The sequence below is a fragment of the Lichenostomus cassidix genome, chromosome Z (assembly GCF_008360975.1).
Source record: "Lichenostomus cassidix isolate B80296 chromosome Z, HeHo_3.0, whole genome shotgun sequence".
Taxonomy (NCBI): Eukaryota; Metazoa; Chordata; class Aves; order Passeriformes; family Meliphagidae; genus Lichenostomus; species Lichenostomus cassidix.
The window spans coordinates 10,992,545-11,013,945 of record NC_139511.1 but is presented as its reverse complement, the minus strand read 5'-3'; the positions used below and the strand labels follow the sequence as shown (position 1 = coordinate 11,013,945).

The 21,401-nt window shown below is 37.0% G+C and overlaps 1 protein-coding gene across 7 annotated transcripts in view; it reads left to right on the top strand.

Annotated features, from left to right (window-relative positions):
* The window catches only part of PAM (peptidylglycine alpha-amidating monooxygenase), a 121,087-nt gene that overhangs the window by 47,340 nt on the left and 52,346 nt on the right, over window positions 1-21,401 (top strand). For all 7 annotated transcript variants that reach the window (XM_085043218.1, XM_085043214.1, XM_085043215.1 and 4 more), the window contains exons 2-6: window positions 5,142-5,660; window positions 6,798-6,918; window positions 8,826-8,883; window positions 15,825-15,912; window positions 20,967-21,052. In XM_085043218.1, coding sequence (XP_084899344.1) covers window positions 5,569-5,660; window positions 6,798-6,918; window positions 8,826-8,883; window positions 15,825-15,912; window positions 20,967-21,052 — 445 coding nt within the window. In that variant the 5' untranslated portion in view covers window positions 5,142-5,568. The remainder of the gene's footprint in view (window positions 1-5,141; window positions 5,661-6,797; window positions 6,919-8,825; window positions 8,884-15,824; window positions 15,913-20,966; window positions 21,053-21,401) is intronic.

Below are 21,401 nucleotides of genomic sequence, written 5' to 3'. Positions count from 1 at the left end.
GATAGTAAGCGGAACTTACTTTCCCAATAGGAAATCCATAAAAGTGCTTCATGGGTCATCAGAGTCTCTCAAAATAAGCTTAGATTCAGGTATTTAACTTTTTTTCATGTATTGTGTTGCCCTTATAAACAATCATTTTATGCAGAGCTTACGATTAATTATAATTTTATACTTATAATCAAACAGAAAAGAAATAGATATTATCTAAATTCAGTATATGTGGAAAGCATCCAAATAGTAAATCCTGTTAGAATTAATCCAGTTTCACTGTAATACATACAAGAAAATTCAAATCACAGTCCTTTATTTAATGTATTAATAGTGTTCTTCCTATCATGGAGTGGGCAATAGGTTCCTTCATGAAATATTTCATTTAGAAATAGACATCATACTCTCAGTAGAACAATTTTTTGAGAAGGTTCATAAAAACAACAGTAAGAGCAATCATATTTCTCTTTTTTATTATTCCTTCAGTATTCATACCTGATTTTTCTTTTTTTTTGGTAACAGAATGTAGGAATTTACACAATATAAATTAAATGAAGAGGCAAGCTATATTTGAAAAGCTGCCATTTTCATTTTTTAAAAAGTATATTTAATACCACACCAAATCCATTATGGGCTGCTGCGCAAGCAAGGGGATCCTTCACAGCCCCAGCTGTACCCTCACACCTCTTCTGTTGTGATAAAAGGCCAGCAGTTGCCTGCTGGCACATTGACTAGTTGATCTGATGGAAAATTAATACACTGCTGAGGTGGGCAGGGGGGAGAGCAGCATCCTCATTAACAAATGCAGAGCAAGCAGAGGAGGAGAATACATGGCAGGCAACAACTACAATGGGTGATAGGAGCTTCTTTTCTAGGGGGCAGTTTTGCCCTGCAGGGGTTTTTTGTGAACCAAGGGCAGGACCCAGCACCTGGCCTTGTTGAACCTCATGCAACTGTCCTCAGCCCATTGATTCAGCCTGTCCAGAGCCTTCCTGTCCTCCGGATCAACACTCCCACCCAGCTTGGTGTCACCTCTGAACTGACTTAGGGTGCATTCGATCCCCAGGCCCAGAACACTGATACAGATGTTTAGCAAGTTTGCACCTGGCTTCATCTTCTTTGCACCCTCTGTTTGTGTATTTCCATACCGTGATGGATCTCCCTGAGACTTCTCAGGGCTGAACAGTCCCAGCTCTGTCAGCTTATCCTGGTAGGAGAGATACTCCAGTGTCTTCAGCATCTTCATGGTACTTGCTTGGACTCTCTACAGAGTGTACATGTCTCTCACCTGGGGGAGCCCAGCACTGGACACAGCACTCCAGGTGTGGCCTCATGAGCATGGAGGGCAAGGATCCCCTCTGTGACCTCCTGATCGTGCTTTGACTCATGCAGCCAAAGGTACCATTAGTCCTTCAGGTGGGTTGGACTTGTCTAAATGCCAGGCACCCACCCAAACCACTCAGTCACTCCCTTCCTGAGCTGGACAGAGGAGAGAATATATAATGAGAGGCTTGTGGGTCAAGATAAGGACATTCGTCCTGCCTGTCGAGGTCCTTCTGGATAGCAGCATGACCCTCTGGTGTGTCAGTCACTTCTCCCAGTTCAGTATCATCCACATTGCACATCTCCTCCAACCCCTAGGTATCTGTTTTGTGAGATGTTTTTTATTGGTAGTGAGGGTCAAGAGGTTGTCTAATTAGACGGCTTCTTGCCAAATGTGTTTTTCTGTGAATCTGTGTCCTAAGTGGCTACATGTAGTGCATTCATTAATCCCTAAGCTGACCCCATAACACATTGATTATCCTGTATAAGTAGAAGTATAGTGTTCCAACTTGGAGGCCTAGCTGTAGTTCATTTGCTGAAATGGCTGTTGTTTGTGTACCCACTTTTTGGCTAAACTTAAAGATTTGCCTAAGACAAAATGTGGGCTTGGCTCTAGCTGAAGATGGAACGCAAGGAATCCTTGCCCATTTCCATTACTTCAATGCATAAGAAACAAAAAAAGAGATTCAACTATGAGAAATTACAGTGTATGATAGGCTTGGATATTAATCTCCATGAATTTTGATCATCTGCTAATTTCTCTTTTCTTTGAAGGTAGTGGTGGTTGAAGGTGTGGTTTCTGCTTCTGACTTGTTCTCTTGGTACTATATATAAAATGTTCTAGTGGCTAAATGGAAAATAAGAAATTACTATAATGTGCTTTACAAACTTGTTAGTACAGAGCTTTATTTTTATGCAGCTGATTTTTGGAAATTAATTACTATTCTTTTAAAAGATACACTTCTAATTTGTGTAATGTCACATTGATATATTGTTACTCTATTTTGCATTCTATTTTGAATTCCAACTTCTTGCCCGCCCTCCTTGCCTCTCCTCCCCTGCCCCAGTCAGTCTTTGTGCTAGTTGCTTTTGGCTGCTTTTTTTTTTCTTTACTCCTTTGTTTTTTGCTGTTTGGTTGGGGCATATGGGACAAAATAACATTCTCGCTTTGCCCAATCTAATTCTTATCTCCCTTTCTCTGCTTTCACTCTAGTCTTTGTCATTAGTTATTTCTTTTCACTTTACTACTTCTGTTCTCTTGGGATCTCTTACTCCAAATTGAAAGTGTAACAGTGGTATCTAGATGTCCATATAATGAACCTAAGTAGTTACGTGATCTTACTATTCAATCTCTCATCCTCACTTTTTTCCCCTCATCTCATATTTTTCTGTATTGCATCCTACCTAAGATTACATTGAAATAACTTCAGAATAGTGCTACCTTTAATTTCTTTCTTTCCTTCCAAATGTAAAATTTTGTTGTGGAGGGATCTAATCCGAAGTATGAGGTACAGTAAACTTTCCTCCATTTCATATTCATCCACCTGATAAACCTTAAAAAGCACTTGGGGATGAAACTGGACCATTTTTAAGTATAATATACAGATGTGTGTTTATCTCACTACAGCTTTTATTTATTTGCTTTTGGGAGCAGTTCCAGATCATTGTTTTACCCCCACCTCCTCTGGTCAGCATTCTAAAAGCCATGAATTGTCACATATTCACTCTAAACATTAAGATGTGTTCTGCTGATTTTTGTTATTACCATGTTTAACTTGTAGTGCAAATTGAAAGCTGCTATAAAGAAGCCCTTGAATTTCAGATGAGGAGAGGCTGTTAATCTGGTTTGTCAGTTCCTGTCCTTTTTTTCTTTTATATTATATAAATTTCTTCTATTCAACTGTATACCACATAGATGTCTGTAACAGACTTGATGTGACAAATCTCAGACATACTGAAGCTGGCATAAGCTAAGCATTTGTGACAATTTCTAGTTACTGGAAAATATGTTTTCATAAAAGATTAGAATGTTGTAGTTCTGTGTGTGTTACAACTCATCATATTCTTCCTGCCTCGGTTCTTCAGATTTCTTGCTTGTCAAATGTATTGGTAGTATGGTCTGGGAAAAAAGACAGTTTCTTGGGTAATACAACTAAAGAAAGGTAACAGAACTTCTGATCCAGTAGTTTACAAAGATACTGAACAGGCGCTGTTGTGTAGTTATTCCTTAAATAGTAAAAGTAGTGAAGCCCTATTTTATTATAGTTGTCTTATGTGAAGCATCTCAGCATGTCACACTTGTCTTTGTTTGTTTGTTTTTCGATGATTTTTGGTCTTTGTCATAGCACAGTCCTTTATATATGTTGCAGATTTGTGTAGTTCACTAGTAAAAATTACTTAGATCACAGAAGTGGAGACATGAAAATTTACATTTAAAAAGGCATTGAGATTGTATCATTGCTTGTGTGAATGGTTTTGGAAGTCTTGGCATATTTTGACAAGCTGAAAACTAATATATGTATATTTTTATTTGTTTGTGACTGAATCTTGTCACAAATCTTATCCTTTATTGAATAAAATTTGCAAGTTTAGTGTTGATTAACGTAATCAGATTTTTAAATCTTGCAAATAGTGCAATGCAAATCTAGTGCAGCGGTTTAACAACAGGCAGTGGCAGTTTAGCCAGTATGGCTTCTTAGTTTATGCTTAAGCACTTTTAATTTGGAAGAAGCCTTTTTGGTACATGTGCCCTGAGATGGGAGTGATTTTTTTTTATGAAAAACATGGATTTTCATAGGTATCATGCCAGAATACTTATTTTCTGTTTCGTCCTTTTAAAAGTATTTTGATTGTGTCTTGCAAGCGGATGGGAGATATTTGGATTTGGGTGGGTTTTTTCGTATTAGTAGTTATACTAATTTAGAATACGCTATTTAGAATATTCTATTTATACTAATTTGGAAGAGTTACTTCATAATAAATTTTAAAGATTTTGGTTTCTGACTGGAAACTTTCCTTCTGCTAAAGCTGGAATTCTCAAAAAATGAAAAAACACTAATGTATATGTCTTCAGTAAAACACGGTGTGATTTTTCTAGCATAGTTATTAAAGAATGCTAAAATTTTGGAATTAAATATTCTGTCAACTAACATGAGGAAGTAAGAAGAGTTGAAGTTGAACAGGAGGGAGACTAGTGATTTACGCTGACATACCCTCGGTGTATGAAAGGACAGAAAACTACTCAACTAATGTAAATCAGTCTAATGTCAGCAGTTCTTGTCACTGTATTTCCAAAAATAATTTTAAAGTATCTGTTTTCTGAAATGGATATAAAAAGTGCTAAAGTACGTAAGAAACAGATACTTTAATGATGTAGTGGTTTATTACAGGTTGAATTAAAATATTCTGCCAGCCTGCAGTATGTGCAGAAACATTTGGTGATAGATAATTAAATTTGTGAACCTTGATTCTTGCTACGTCAGTATTGGCTTTTTTTCCCCTTTTTTCATTTTTTCTGCTTGTAAAACATGTTATTCTAGTCTTTTCCTATGTGAAATACTCCATACTTTGTGTTTTACGTATTCAGGATGTTTTTATATTTCTTCCCATAATGTAAAACATGTTTGAGGGTACATTTTGCGTATGAGAATGAAATGTGTCTATATGCAGCGGAGGGAAGGAAAAGGAATAATCACCAGAACCAATGCAATCTTTACTGGGTTGGTCTAAAGCTTGTGAAAGAACTTACTAATGCATTAAAATGCCTCAACAGGATTTGCTGAGAAATAATGCTCTTATGTGTTAATCATCCTTATCTCCTATTTTTACAGGTTCTGAAGGATGACTGGTTCTGATTTCTGTGATGCCACTTGAAGTCTCTGGCACTGTGGATTGTTAAGTAACGTGCAGATTTAACTGCACAGGCTGGGCAGAAAGCATCAGGAGTGCTACTTTTTTTCGGGTCCTTAAGTGGACAGAAGTTCAGTGTCATCTATCTGCAAGGGAAGATTCTTCAACAGCGTTTTACAGCTAATAATAAAGACAACATAGTATCATCTGCCTTCCTGATTTACAGTGCATCACCTTCCAAGACAGATGGTCTGTCAGAAGCTGGAGGATGCCTGCAGAGCACATAATAATGAAGTAGTGAAATGATACTGCTGCTGCTGCCGCCACCTAATTGTCAGGATCACAGCTGATAGAGCTGCACTGCCCTTTTTCTGCTCGCTTAATCAGGCCAGAAACAGCAGGGTGGACATGGCTGGCCTCCTTAACAACCTGCTAATACTGCTGCTTCTGTTTCAAAACATCTGCTTGGGTTTCAGAAGCCCACTTTTAGTCTTCAAGAGGTGGGTTATGCAGGAAAATATTACATGTTGAATGCATGCAGTTACAATATTAAAAAAGTATGAGAAAGCATGTCCTAGATAAAAAAGCATTATGGTATTTTTTCGGTTTTGATCATTGCTCTGAATTTTCTTCTTGCACTTTTGAAATGGCACTCTTGTCATATTGAACACAGAAACTCATGTTTTATCCATAGGTTGCTCATTAAAGGTCAGTTTAGAATGATAAAACAGCAATTAATAAAACTTTTAGACAACACTACAGCTTATACATAGGGAGTAAATATATTTCAGATGCTCAACTTAGCTTGCAGGGTAAGATGATATTTTAACAAGAAAACATCAACTAAGCTGAACAATCCTGGGAAATTTTGGGGTGGTTTGAATGGTAAATTGCATAGGTGGACTTTAATGTTGTGTGGACAAGAGAAATAACGTCTTAGCTCCTGACAAATGGATTTTACTGTTACTGAGGTTGAGTACTGTATTTACCATGTCACTTCTGTATACATGAATATACATAGTCAAAACTTACATCAGTGTTGCATCATGTTTTACCATTCAGTTCTTTACAGTGATCAATATTTTTCTTACAATTTGCTTCTATTTTGCATTCAATACAGAATTTGATATTCATGTGAAGTTGCAGAGTTTACTGTTTTACTTGGCTACTTGTAGTAGCATAGAAGTTGCGATAAAGGTCATAGCATTTAAATTAAAAGTTTCCCCTTTGGTGTAATTTAAATTTAATCTGCACAGAACTATAAATCAGGCACATAGTCTCAAAGAAAACCTCCAAAACTGTTGTAAATTATTAGCAGTACTTGATATATTGTAGTGACCTAATTCTCGATCTATACATCCATGTGCCTCAGATAATTATTAGGATGAGGTAATAGGTTATTTTTTCAGCTAACATTTTGCACACTAGTTGGCTGATTTCTCAGATCAGGAACTACTTCAGGAAGTGTTGGATAACTAAAATGTTTTCCTGAGCTCATGAAGGATTGAAATTTTCAGATCACTCCTGGAAGTACTAAGCATTGTCAAACTTCTTTACTATTTCTGTAGACCGTTCTTTATAGAAAGACATAACAAAAATCACTACTTTAAAAAAAATCTTTCTTCCTGTTTTTTAAGATACAAAGATACTACCAGATCTCTTTCCAGTGAATGCCTTGGAAGTGACCAGCCAGTGATTTCACTTGGTCTGTCAGATTTTGCACTGGATATTCGCATGCCTGGGGTGACACCTAAGCAGGTGAGAGAATTGCAGTTTTTGCCACTTACTGTTCTTTTAATAAGCTAGGAGGACAAAACCTTCCCTACAATATCACTCAAATACAATGAACAAAAATGTCAGGGTAACTTTCATAGATACATATCTATGTTCAGAGAAAAGTGGGTAACAAAAAAGTAATCCAAAATGAGGGAAAAATATTTTCATTTTATTAATTTTATTTGTCAAATTTTGGTTTCATAAACTGAATTGTTGAAGTTTTATAATGTGAAATATTTCTAGCTGTGCTAGTAAGACATGGAGTTGCAATTTACACCAAACGTCAGATGATGGATTGGTGAATGTAGTTACATTAAACTGTTGCCGCAACTTTGTCCAGCTGTGAGAAAACAGCCTAAAAGCATTTTAAAAGAGGTAATACTTCTGACCCAGTATTTTCAACTCTCAAAATACTCCATGAAAGCTACTATAAACAAGTTACAATGGTAGGCTTTTTCAGACATGAAGTTGGTTATATTCTGCTGAGCCAAGTGAGTAAAAGTGAAGACAATTAAGATTTTTATATTTAGCATTTTTAAGATTCACATAAAAGTCTTGAGATTCCACTGTCATTTTCACATGTAATTTCATTAAGCAAGATAAAGAATTACTTTGTTTTCTCTTTGCAGAGAGCCATTGCAGGGAATTATATATATCATTAAGAGTTCTACATCTCTTTTAGAGCCCTGCAGATGCTTGAAAAGAGCAGTATATTGTGCTGCAGTAGTTGATGACTCATTGTTGCAGATAGTACTTTCAAAAGTAGTGAAGGGAAAATGAGGTTTTTGAGTTATTGGGAAGAACCCCTCTGGAACACATAATTTAGAGAATGAGGTGTTATTTCAGCAAGTGCAGAACAGAAATACAGTTTCTACTAGATCTTTGTCTGCAGCAAAATATTAAACTTCTCCGTCAGAAAGACTGAAAAGTACTCTCAGTTCATCCAAGTGCATATTTATAGTTATGTTTTATTGATTTTACTGGAGGAGTCATCAGTTGAACAGTTAGGAAGCACATATGCAGAGATCAGTCCGTTCAGATTCCTATTAGAAAAAAAATTCCATTTGTATGTTGTGTTGTCAAGGTTGCCAAATATCCTGCATTTTTTAAAAGACTTACTGGGCTTGTTGGAGGGGTGGGAAGGCCAAGATTTGCCTTCTATTTCAGAACTGCAGTTGCTCTATGGGTGCATGAATGGCAACCAACCCGTTACATGACTTAGGAGTGCTCTACCTATACCTGAGTTGTGCGTTCTTTTGGCATAGGTACCACACATAAGCATTCATTGGAAGCCGTTTTTGCAGTGTGAAGCATCACTGCCATTGGCTTTCAAAGTTTGGGTATAAGGTTCTAAATTAGGTTGTGCTTTTTTAAAAAAAAATCTACTTCAGAACCCAGGTTAAATAGAAAACACAGAATATTTCCTTTTTTATTGCTAGAGGGCTTTAATATGTTTGTTGTGTAAATGCACGTAATGAAAGTTCACAAAGACATTTACATCAGTTGTATCAGTTAACCTCTGTTCATCCTTCCCATCTTCTAGCAAAAACACCAAAAATGTTTTCTTATCTCTGCACATCACCACTCTGTGTAATCACATATTGTTATCACCATTGTACCTGTCCTTCCTTCTCAGTTGCATTTAATTGTTTACACTTATTCATGATGTCTTCTTTTAAATTAGGTTTGAAGTTATTCATAGCAGGAATTTTATCTTCATCTGTTTAGATGTCCTTATAAAAGTGAAAGTCCAGTTAGATTTTACATTTGTTCAGTATTCCCACATCCATCTTCAGAAAGTATAGGGAATTTTGATGCTTTGTTTCTACTTTTTAAATTCTAAATTTTCCCAATTTAAAGGTAATATCTGTTCTCTTTTCTTTTAACAGTCTGATACTTACCTCTGCATGTCAGTACCCCTGCCAGTGGATGATGAAGCCTATGTAGGTGAGTATTGGTTAACTGAAAGTACTTAAGCAAGCCCTTTTGAAGAACCTCAACATTTTCTTTTTTCGCTTTGACTCATGTTGACTTAATCTTTGGACATCAGATATTCCAAAGTGAATTTGTCATGGCTAATGCAGAAACAAACTAGAGGGAGCTGCTTAGAGTCAATATAACAAACTGTATCTGAAGAGATTAATGAATAATAGCAGTTAAGGAGCTGCATGCAGATGCCTCTGGCAGTCAGCACCTAGCAGTCCCATTTGTAAAGTATTGGCTTTCTGTTTCTGGTTAGACACTTAATTCTGCACTGCTGAGCAGACTGTTTATTTACCTGCTGGTACAGGCTGTAAATCCTTTGCACTTAGAGTCAGTGTTGGCTGCAGAAAGATTTTTCTTGGAGGAGAAACGAAACCTTCTCTCCTTTTTCCTTTTTTTTTTTAAAATTTAATGGCGTGGCATGAATATGATGTAGACAAGTAGAAGGAAATACTGTCATACCTTACAAATGCTGTCAGAAGGGCTTTGAGGTACTTAAATTTTATTGTGCCTTGCCATGAACATACAGTTGTTCAGATAGAGAGAAGGCTTAGATACTTTTGCTGTCAGAACGTGCTATAAGCTGTGTAAAAGGAAAAATTTTTTTTCTTCCATTGAAGTTTTGTTGCAATTTAGGATATCTGCACTTAATAAAAGTATGGTGGGAATCCCATGTAGTTTTTGATGTAATGTATTATGAGACTGTTGTTATGTGTGGATTTCCTTGTGGAAATCCCTCAGAGACAGAATATTGTGTTTTGATTTTCATGTTGTATTACAGTAACTAAAAAAATAAGTAATTTTTTCCAGTGCTTTCTCTATATATCTGTTCTGTAAAGAGATGAGAATCTGACGTCACATTTTGGTTCTGAATATGACCCCAGAAGGAAAAATGAGCATAGAAGGGAGTGAGTGTTCACTCTTGGATAAACTATGCTTGCTGTGCTGTGTGTGCAACAGACTCTTGTGCTTTTAGAAAGGAAATACTACTAACTTCCTGCTTAGGCAGCTTTTAGTTAGTGTTTCACTGAGCTGAAAATGTCTATAGTTTAATTCATTATTAGGTTACTGCACACCTAGTTCTGTTGTTTGTGTTAAAGGAACATAAATTTCTTTTGTTGGTGAGTACGGCTTAAAAGGACCTACTGAAAGAATTTGCTTAAAAGTGATGCAAAGTCTCAATGTAAACGCAATGCAATCAATTTTACTTATTTCTGAAGACCTAAAAGTTTGTGTTCTTCACCTGATTTTAACAGGATTTGGTCCCTTTTCCAGTGATCACTGTTCTTGAGTACCTGTCATTACAAAGCAGAATAAGGTCTGGACAGAGAAACCATTCTAGGTGTCATGTAGAGCTTTGAAGAGCAAGAGGAACTGGTTGAGCAATTTGTAGGAAAGCCCAGTTTGTTGTGTGAACGTAAGGTGTTCCCATGATAACATTCCTCACAAACTCATGTTTTTGTATGCTTTAAAAGTAAAAGAAAATGTTTGGATTTTTTCCTCTTCAGTCACTTCCACCCAAAATGAATAGGCATATGGTCAGTGTGAAACATGTGAGCATACCATCTTGCTTCAGTAAAATCACTGGAAAGTGTTCCTTGTGGAAAAGTTGAGTCCTTATAATCAACACAAGTTACCTCATCATTAGAAAGAGTATACTCAACCATGTCCAGTTGCAGACAGTAGAAAGAATGCAGAATGATCTATCTTATAAAACATCTGGATGGAAAACTAAATATTTTCAGGAAAGAGGTTTTTAAAATAGACATCATCATCTAAGAAAATAGCTGCTCAGTGAGTTTTTTGCTTAACTACTCTTGAATACTGTTAAGTGTTGTGAAGGTATTAACTTGCATACATTTATTTTTTGTTGCTTAAATAAGCATAGAAGATTGGCACACAGAGAATGTTTATTCTTTTTGAAAGGATAGAGTCTATATTTTTACATTTTAAGTAGAATCTGCGTTCATTGCATTGCCAATAAATAGTGTAATTAACTTTCCTTAAAACATACTGTTTTGCTTTGTGACAAAAACATCAGAAGGCTAGCATATGAACTGTCACTGGGTTGCTGTTTAGTGATGCATTGAGAAGACAGCGTGTATTCTGAAGTGCTTCAACATAAGGATGTGTGAATACACATAACTGAGTTCCTGAGACAGTTTGATGGTAAAGCTCCTTCAGTTCAATTTATTTGCTAAGTAAATGCCTTTTGTGTGGGTTTTTTTCCATTTGCAGTTTAAAAGGATATTTTTATGACCAAGTGTGTTTAGTTTCACCACCACTCCCTAATTTGTTCCTTTTTTTTTTTTATTTCGCTTTCCTGTTTTTACCCTTGTTTCTTCCATCCTCCTCTGTGGAAGAAGAGGCTCCATTATGGAACCTGCAGCAAGATATTTGTGTTGCCTATTGGTAAAATATAAAGGCCTTGGAAGAGAGAGCTTCTATATTAGTGTTGTATGTGGGCAGTACTACATTTGTTAATAAGTAGAAATTTTTTTCTGTAACATTTTTTCAGTATTTTTATTAAATTTGTATTTAAGGGCTTCAAACTGAGAGTTGAACTTTGCTGTTCTCCTAAAGGAAACCAGTAAACATTCATGCTTGCACAGGAACAGTGGGTATAACTTAGTACTGCAGAACTGCAGGGATACTGTACCAGAATTCACCAACTTGTTCAGAGTCAGTTCTGAGGTATTATCCAGGGAAGGAGTCAGTCAAGCTACTTAATGAAATGTCAGCAGCTAAAAGGAGAATTAGAGCAGGTTTTGCCCTGTAGGTGTTTTTCAGGCATGCATCTGTATATTTTTGCAGATGCTGTATTCTGTAATGTGTTCTTTAGTGGAGGGTCAGACTGTCAACGCTGAGATTTCTGTTTGAACCAGTTGTTGTTTCTCTGTCCCTAAGGGCTGTAAATACTCACAAATCGGGGTATGGAGAATGTTTTTTTGTGAGGTGGGATGGTGTATGTTTAGGTTTATGTTAGGAACATACCTTTTGCTCCTATGAAGTGAAATGGCTGTCAGATTAATATGTAAAGGCGTTATTAGTGAGTGAGATTATTAAGTAATTTTTCTAGAAAGTATCCCTTCAGTTATGTTTTTGAAACGTATTGTTGCAGTTTTCTTCTTCCGCATCATGTTTGATTAATGTTTATTAGTAACTAGCCAAACCTGAAACTCAGTTGAGTCTTTAACAGTGCAGGAGGTATTGGTAAAAATCAGTTTTTCATTACTAAGCTGTAGAGGTAGCTAAAGGGTGCTTTACAGACACTCATAAAAATTAAGTCTGACAGCAGGCCACTCAGCCAAAAAACTTGACTGTCATCTTCACCTGCTTACATTCATTCACATGGCTGACCAGTAAATAAATATCCTTTTTCTTACTGACTCATGGTACGTCCCCATTTGTCAGATTGTGCTGTAGAAATGAAATTGAGCCTTCTATGTTCAGCAACACAAATTGAAGTAATTATATGGTTTATTACTTTGCATGCATAAAGGGCTCTGAGAAGCTCTAGGTTTGTTACTCTTATTATGGCATGTATAAACTTCCCTATTGGCAAGCAATGATGTCTTCACTATATTGGAGGCCTCTGATTGTCTTCCTAATTTGCCAAACTCTGGACACTGAATTCTTGATAAATTTCTTTGTATTTAATACTGTGATAGAGAAGACAGCAATATTTTAAAAAATCTATCAACTTTATTCAATTGAATTGTTATTTGTAAAGATTAACTTCTTAGAAATTAGTTTTTAAATACATAGCTTAAGTACATACTGTTAAGACTAAACTTATGTCATGTACTGTTCACTGCTGTTTCTCCTGGAGTTTGTAGTTCTAAGTAGCACTTGATCAAGAAATTAAGTGAGACTTCACTTTAGTATGTATACCAAAACTTCTACTGCTATTTTAGTAATCATTTGTGTCACTCCTCCATGCATCAAAAAAAACCCCGACTAAATTACTCAATGCTCTTGAGTAATCTTCTGTTCATTACTGTAAAATGTGGAGGCTGTCAACTAGGAAAATAAGACTTTCCTTTGATATTTCTCATGCTTTTGGTAGTGACAATTCCCAGCACAGGAAGGACATGGAGCTGTTGTAGAGAGTCCAGAGGAGACACCAAGATGACTGGACGAATGGAGCACCTTTGCTGTGAGGAAAGGCTCAGAGAACTGGGATTGTTTAGCCTGGAGAAGGCTTCTGGGTGACCTAAATGTGGCCTTCCAGTCTCTGAGTGGAGCTCACGAGAAAGATGGAGAGGGACTTTTTACAAGAGCATGGAGTGACAGAAGGGGGAATGGAAAGAGTAGGTTCAGATTAGCTATTAGGAGGAAATTCTTTCCTGTGAGGGTGATGAGGTCCTGGCATAGGTTGCCCAGAGAAGCTGTGGATGCCTCATCCCTGGAATTGTTCAACGCCAGATTGGATGGAGCTCTTAGAAACCTGAACTAGAGGAAGGTGTCCCTGCCATGACAGTGGGGATTGAAACAAGATGATCTTTAAGGTCCCTTCAAGCCCTGGCCACTTTCTTGTTCTGTGAGAGGTACGGCATTTGGCTTGAATCTCACATTAATCTGTATGATTTTTTCAACATAGGATTTATTTTTAGATGGATTTTTAGTTTGTTTCTTTTAACCCTCTATTTGGAAGTTTACATGCTTGGATGTGCTGCTAAGAAAATAGCTGTACAGGAGCCATACTGTAACCATCTGTACAAAGCTCTCTTAAGCTCATAGGCTGACTGAGAGGTTTTCCAGTGCTTCCTTAAGCAATGATGAGGTACATCAGCTAAAATAGTGTATGCCAGAAATCTGATTTTGCTTTGTTAGCTCTGGTGCATTATTTTCTCTTAGTAAGAATAGCATTGAATAAGGTATTTCTAATAAGTTTTGTAATAGTGCTTAAAGGTCCTGTCCATGCACTAGAATATCATTGTAATAGGCACTGTGGGGAGGGAATAAAAGACTTCCTGAAACACTCATCAGAATAAATACTTGCAATGGGAGAGTGGTAGGAAATAAAAAGAAACAGCTAGATAGAATTAAGCAGCACGACAGGTGGTGGTTTTAGCAGCTAACAGGCCTAACCTTCAATTATACCTTTATTGAAGGCTGTCTTTATAGGTTGTACTTACAGTACATTTTGTACAGGTATTAATTTTGACAATAAAGTTAATGAAGTTTCATAGGTGGGAACTGCTTATAAAACCCTTTAAAAATTTAATCCCTCACTTGAGAGATTGATAACAGCAGCTTAAAACACCAAAACACCTGAAAACCGATATGGGAAGTCCACATAAAATGACATGTTGCCTCTGCCATGTGAGAGTAAACCATTATTTCACTACTAATGGTTACTAATAAAAACGTCAAAACAAAAAATCTTTCTGGAGCACAGATTATGTTTTTATCTATGAAATGAGTAGAATTTGCTCGTAGGAAAATAAAGATACTAGGTGGTCTCTAGACTTCATTCATCCTGGCAACTTATGTACTTCTGAATCCATGCATGGCACTCAAAGTACCCTCCCAGTGCATGTGGGTACATCTCTTACTTCCCAAACCAAGCTTCAGCTGTGGCATGCTAATTTCCCTACAGTCTGACCACATGCCTTATATCTTCAAGCTAAAACTTGACTTGCATGCCTTAACTTTTGCTGGTTTTCCTTACTTTCCATAACAGATCTCAGTTCCAGAAATTAGGTTAGAAACTGTTAAAAAAGATTTTTTCCCTCATGAAACTGTGACAATAATCCCACATCATCATTCATTTCAGGAACCCTGCCACTGTGTTAAAATACTGACTTCTGAGTGCAGAAAATGCCATAAATGTCAGGAGCAGAATAGTGTTTCACTGGTTTGCAGCTTCACCATCTCCCCATGTTAGTGGCTAAAAGACATTTGCTTGGAGGCTCCTCTCTATCTGTGTACATGTAAGAGCAGGAGTAACTTGTCTTCGGAATTTCTGCTGTAGTATAAGGTTAAAAACCCTCCAATGTTCTTCTCTGCCTTAGATGAAAAATTTCATTGCATTCCTTGCATCTGACATATTTTTTTCAGTAGTAATAAAGCAATGTAGCTTGCTTTCTTTTTAGAAATGCCATCATTGTATGTTCATGGTCAGTATTACTCCCATGATGTTGGTAAACTTTTTACTATGCTAAATAGGATCACAGGTGCTTGAGAAACCAAACCAATTGATCTGTGGCATAGGATAAAGAGCACACATTTGAGAAGTGAATATTCATGTCTAAGTTTCTAACAATGAGAAGTATTTGGGCGATGAGATCATGTTGACTTTAAACAAATCTTGTTTTCCATTCCAAAGGGTTTGACGTATTAGTGACAATCAACCATAATCCCTTCTTGGAACTGTTGTCCTAAGAAAGATGCAGGAAAAATGTAAGCCAGGTAGAATACTGGAGGAAGATACTACTAATACATTTAGTAGTAACATTTAGTTGCTCTTAACTGTAACTTACTGCCTGTTTGTATTTTTTATGAAGTACAGAATAAGTGGAAGAGTATTATTAAATCACAAGTGTAAATTTCAAAGGTAGATTGCAATTAAACTGGTGACAGTAAAACTTTGTGGTTTGGGACCCATTTATATATTAACTAAGTATCATACTTAATTTTGGGGGGAAATACAGTGGTTTTGATTGGGAACTTTTTCTTAGTGAATAACTGAGGTGCAGAGTTTGAGCTTGGAAGGCAGGTTGTTGAATGAAAATTTTAAGGGAAGTGTGTAAGTGGAATGAAGAAGGCAAATAAATGGGTGGGGACATACTTGCCCTATTTGTAGTATTACAGGGCAAAAATGGGACAAGGTGATCTTGGTTATGTAACTTATGGTGAGATCATGGATATCTTACTTGTTTTGCTGTGTTGTTTTTCAGTTGACTTTAAGCCTCATGCCAGCATGGACACAGTCCATCACATGTTACTCTTTGGATGTAATGAACCCTCTTCTACTGAAAGTTACTGGTAAGAGGTGCATCTTGCTTTTGTTATTACCCAGCTCTTTTCTGGTGTTAATTGCTTCCATATAAACCTCTTCCAGTGTCACAATTTCCTGGAAAAGCAGAAATATTTGGAATGAAGAAGAAATGTGTAACAATCTAGTCTTTCCACATTTAAAGTGTTTTGGTTTTGTTTTTTTAAACAAACTCCTCCATACAGTGGAAAAAATACCTGTTTTCTGATTCTTCATGACCAATTGACTGTCTTCAGGGAGGAGGTAGGACTGAGTAGAGTGTCACTGAATACCAAGAAATCTAGGCTTCACCTATAGCTGGCTGCTTTTCTGTGTATGAAGTTGTGTAGCAGGTGTTCAGAATGAAACTGAGCAAAGCATAAGCTGAAGAAGAGTCTCTTTATCAAGTGGTTTGTTAGTTGATTTGCCCTTCAAAATGCCTGAGCAGTGTGAGCAGAGGGAAACTCCCAATGCTACTAAAATGCAGATGAGGTATTTTTGCTGATGCTACAAAGGTTATATGAATTATTCTGAACTGTAGAACAATTTTAATATAGCTGTTCTGATAGAGTTGTGTAATCATGATTTATCTTTTAAGTATTTACCAAAAAGGTCACTAGAGCTGGAATTTAGAACTAAAAGTATAGTATAATATATTTCCAAGAAAAGTATCCCAAACCGTTTTGAATGACTGTTTTGGGGACATGATTTGATTAATATTTTAAACATACACAACAAATTTTCCTCAGAGGTCTTACCTACCATTTGTTTATCAACCAACACTTCTAATACTGAAAATGTTGTAATCTTGCACAGTCGTGCAAAAAAAGCAGATGTTTAAGAAGTTCAGACCAAAATAAAACTGAAAGCAGAAAATTTCTGGTAATTTCTTTTCCCAGCAGATAGCTTTTTCTTTGTGGTCTTTGTATTGTATCTTATATGACAGAATATATTTGTATACTTTAATGTCAGAAATACACTAACATAAAACTTTTCCATTCTGGCCTTTTAAAAACAGGTGAGTGTCCTATTTAAAACTGAGTAGATTGTACTTGGAGCTTGTGCTGTTTTCATATTTCTGGAAGTAGTTTTATTAGAGCCTTGGAATTACTTGTACATGATAGATTTATGTTGTTACAGATTGATCAAGAGCTTGTGTTGAGATGAAGTTATGAGAAAATGCCTAAGTCACATCTAACTGATGTTCTGAGGTTGTAGAAAAGGTGGACCCAAAGCCAAAAAGCAAAGCTCCTCCAGACTGAATCAGACTCATATCCCTGTTTTGAGTCTAGGGTTCAGGTAGTTTGACCTCCCTGGCTGTACCTTCACTCTTCCCAGCAGAAGACTCACCAGTGGCAGTCTGTGCAGTGTGGCAGTTAATGTTGCTTTTGTTCTTGATTGCTGTAGTTAACACCTACCTGTGAAATGATGAAATACTGATTTAGTTGTGACGGATTGATCTTGGCTGGACATCAGGTTCCCACCAAGCTACTCTATCCCTGCACTTCCTCATCAGGTTGGAAAAAAACTCATGAGTCAAAATAAAGGCACTTTAATAAAGCAAAAGCAAAGGTTGTGCAGAAGCAGAGGAAAACAAAATATTTTATTCTCTACTTTTCATCACCAAGCCACTTCCCAGGAAATAGGACTTCAGCACAAATAATGGTTGCTCTAGAAGACAAAAGTAATGAATAACAAACGTGTGTGTGTGTGTGTGTTTGTGTGTGTGTGTGTGTCCTCATCCCCTTTCTTCTCCTTCCTCCTACCTTTTATTGTTGAGCAGCTATCATAGGGTATGGAATATCCCTTTGGTCAGTTAGGGTCAGCTGGCCTGGCTGCAGCCTCTACTAAAATCTTTCCCAAACAGTGGTGCTTTATCAACACCTTTCTAGTTACCCATGCAAAGCCCAGCACCATGAGGATTACTTTGGGGAAAATTAACTCCATTTCTGCCAGACCCAATACATTAGTGTTGTATTTAATTCTGCTATTTCCAATTTAAATAGTTATCTAACTTTAAATAGTTATCTAATGCAGACAAATATATAAGTCCAGGTCACAGATCACCACCCAGTAATTCCTCTGTCAGACTAGCTGTTTCTGTTGGCAGGAAAGGATGGGTTTGGAAGGCTTTGACATCAATAGTTCAGTAGTGATTGCAAAAGATGTCACAACTGGTTCAGTGAAGTACTTTTATTTCACTGCATGGGGTAGAGTGGGGACAGTAGAAAGAATTGTATTTTTGGGTGTAGTTTCTTACCCTTGGCACTGCCCCAGAATGTTCTTCAACATACAAGAGCTAAAAATTAACCTTTGTCTTATTCAATCACCTCAATTACCCTTTATAAAAAGTCTTAGTTAGAGTCAAGGAGTAGAGTATAATAAAGAAAGAAATTAAATAAGTTTTTTATTACTGTAACCAGTGCAAATTTGCTGAAGGGATAGCCAAAAACTGGTCTTGCTGACACAGTGAAGTATTTTACTTTCAGTCTAGGTAATCAGTCAAAACCCCAGTGTCATTCATAAAAACATCTCCTGAGCTTACCCAAGATTGGGGAGAATGCCTTTGGGAAGTCCAGGAGAGTTTGCAGAAAATGCAAAGATCCAATAAGCAGTCAGTAAGTGCTCCCCTACCCCCTCAATCCCAAATTTTGAGTCAAAATCAGTTTTTAGAACAATGCCATATAATATGCAGCTATAGTCCCTTTTTAAGGTGTTCTGTGTTACTAATTCTGTTTTGAATCTCATTTTTTGTATGTAAAGAAGTTATGAATTTCAGTGATTTTTTTGTTTGTTAAATTTATACTTTTTACTAGTTCCCTGCTTTTCAATCTGTTTATCATATGACCTTATCTTTGCAAACGCCTCTAGGTTTGTTTTTTTTCTGAGAAATTGATGTTTCAAGATTATCATTGATGGCCAAATGAGAGGGTTATTATCATTGCATTTTTTAAACAAAATGGAAGAGCAGTGTCTGTATTTCATCTTTGTCCTGCAGTCTTCCCCCTCCATCTGATTATGTCACAGGAAGAAATTTTGAAACAGGCTGCACAGGTTTTTTTCCTAGTTAATGTGTTCTTAAAAGTACTGTGGTATAAACAAAGGCTGTCTGGCCCTGAGTGTGGTGGTAAAGCTGTGACTGTGCTTGTAGTTCCTTCTGGCATTCCTCCTAAACAATCTCTTCAACGCATTTCCAAATTGGGCAGCTCAATACCTAGTTAGATCCCTGACGTCTCTTGGATTTTTTGTACTGTAGCAGTGAGTAGCTGCATAGTTTTCAGCTGCAGCTTCATCCATCAAAACTTTTCACTTATCCTGAAATAAATGTTGTTTGTCCTTTGGGCCATGTTTGAAAGGGAAGGTGACCAAACTGTTAGTTATGAAGGTCTAGAAATATATTTTGTGAGCATAGCTACCTGAAAAACAAGTGGTATGTTCTCTTTTCTCTTGATACTCTCATGATTATGGCAGAGTTTTCAGTCAGAAATAAATACAGTAGCTAGATTGCAATAAGGCTCACTGGGATCAAAGAAATGTATAATGTCCTGTAGAGATGGTTTGGTATATACGCCAGAAAAGCTGGTTATCTGAGAGATGCCTGGAAAGCATCATTGTCATTTGCACATATGGCTCAGCTGTCCTCAACAGAAACATGATTGAGCCTGTCTCTGCTAGATGTCCTGGTCTTTTGGGCTTTTATACTCTTCCTCACGCTGCGGGGCACTCTGTTTTCCCCAGAATTTCAGGTGACTGTAGCCATGCCTTACCTGTACAAATGTTTTTCCCAGGCCTCATTTCACAAGCAGTGATAAACAGAGCAGGGGCAGTCCTATTTTGGTTTAGCACGAAATGTTGGCATGGGTGCCAGCCTTCATCACATTTGGCTTGGGTCAGTCAATGCAGTCTGAATAGTTTCAGGGTGAGGCTTTCTAAAAGTCATGCCTGCGTATGCTGCACCTGTGGAATGACTTCTACACTCTGTGCTCAGGGCTATGGATGCTCTGCTCTTGAAAAAGGTACATATGCACCCTGTAAATAAACGTTTTCCCAAGTAAAGGATCAAGAGGGAGAAGTGTATTCTAGGTGGGTGTTTGGAAAGCTCCTTAGGGTCCCTCGTTGGATTATCCATAAATATCATCATACAGCCTGCACCCATGCATGGCAGTCAGGGCCTTCTTGGGTGTGGTCTATGTCCGCTGTGCTGTATGTACAACTGTGTCTGGCCTTTTAGAGCATTGGTGGTGTCACTGCCTCAGGTTTACCAGTTCTTGCAGGTTTAAGGTATCTAGAATTTATCAGTCTTTGGGACTCTTTCATTCTCTACCCTCAGTGTCACCTGCAATGTGCTAGCTGCAGAGGCTAGGGACAACTCAACCTCTCGGTTACTGTAAATATTTGTGACCTTTTTGTGGCCTGTTACTTGGCAAACTCTTCTTTTTTCTTAGTTTTCCCTTGGGTTTTTGTTTTGCTTTTTTTTTCTATTTATGAAAAATAAGGAATTGCACAGTAGAATAAAAATCAACTTGAAATAGTGAGCTTGTATTAAGTACAGGGAAGAGCATGAGTGCCTCCTATCTGTGGGTTGCTATATAGCTTCCTGTCACTTCTTTTGACAATGGTTTTTAAATGAGTTTTAAATAACCAATTTTACATTAAAGCTTTGATGTCTTGTGGGGTTTTTTCTCTGCTTTATGCATGATTGCTGTCCCTCTGTATAAATGTGGCAGCCACTGTCATTTTGTATCACTTGAATTAATAATGTTACAGATTTTCATGCAGTTCATTACCATGAAAGGTTCCTTCATTTTTTTCCATCACTGGCTGTCAGAGCCCATCAGAAGTGTCTAGCACTGTCTTAAAGCAAAGGGAGGGAAATAAAAGAAGGCAGAACATTGACCAATATCTGTGAAAGCAATCTGCGTTAGAAGAACTGTGTTAAATCAACATATATTCAAAAACATCTTCATATATCTTAAAATTAGTAGTTTGGCATGTAATTCACCTGCTATTTTCTGATTTCAACATTTTAGAAGTAATATTCCCTTTTCTTTCTGCGTATTTTTAGGGACTGTGATGAAGGAACATGCAAAGATAAATCTAACATTTTGTATGCTTGGGCAAGAAATGCTCCACCCACAAGGCTGCCCAAAGGTATTGTGCCTTTAATATGGATTTCTTGTGTACAGGGGCAGGGGGAAAAAGAGGGCATGGAAGTGAGCACCTGGCATATCTGTGAACATCCTATAATATTTACATTAGGTGTAATTGATAGAAATGGTACAAACATCAACCTCATTGACTATGAAATGTATTATGGTAGCTGATACCAATATGGTAATATGATAGCTAATGCAAATTGTGGGGTTTTGTCATTCTGTTTCCTAGAACGTTTTTGGTTTCTGTAGGAGAAAAAAAGGCTGAGGGAGAGATAACTATCATAATATAATGTTTATTTTTATACAGCATTAGTCTTGCATTTCCTGCTATATGTTACTAGAAG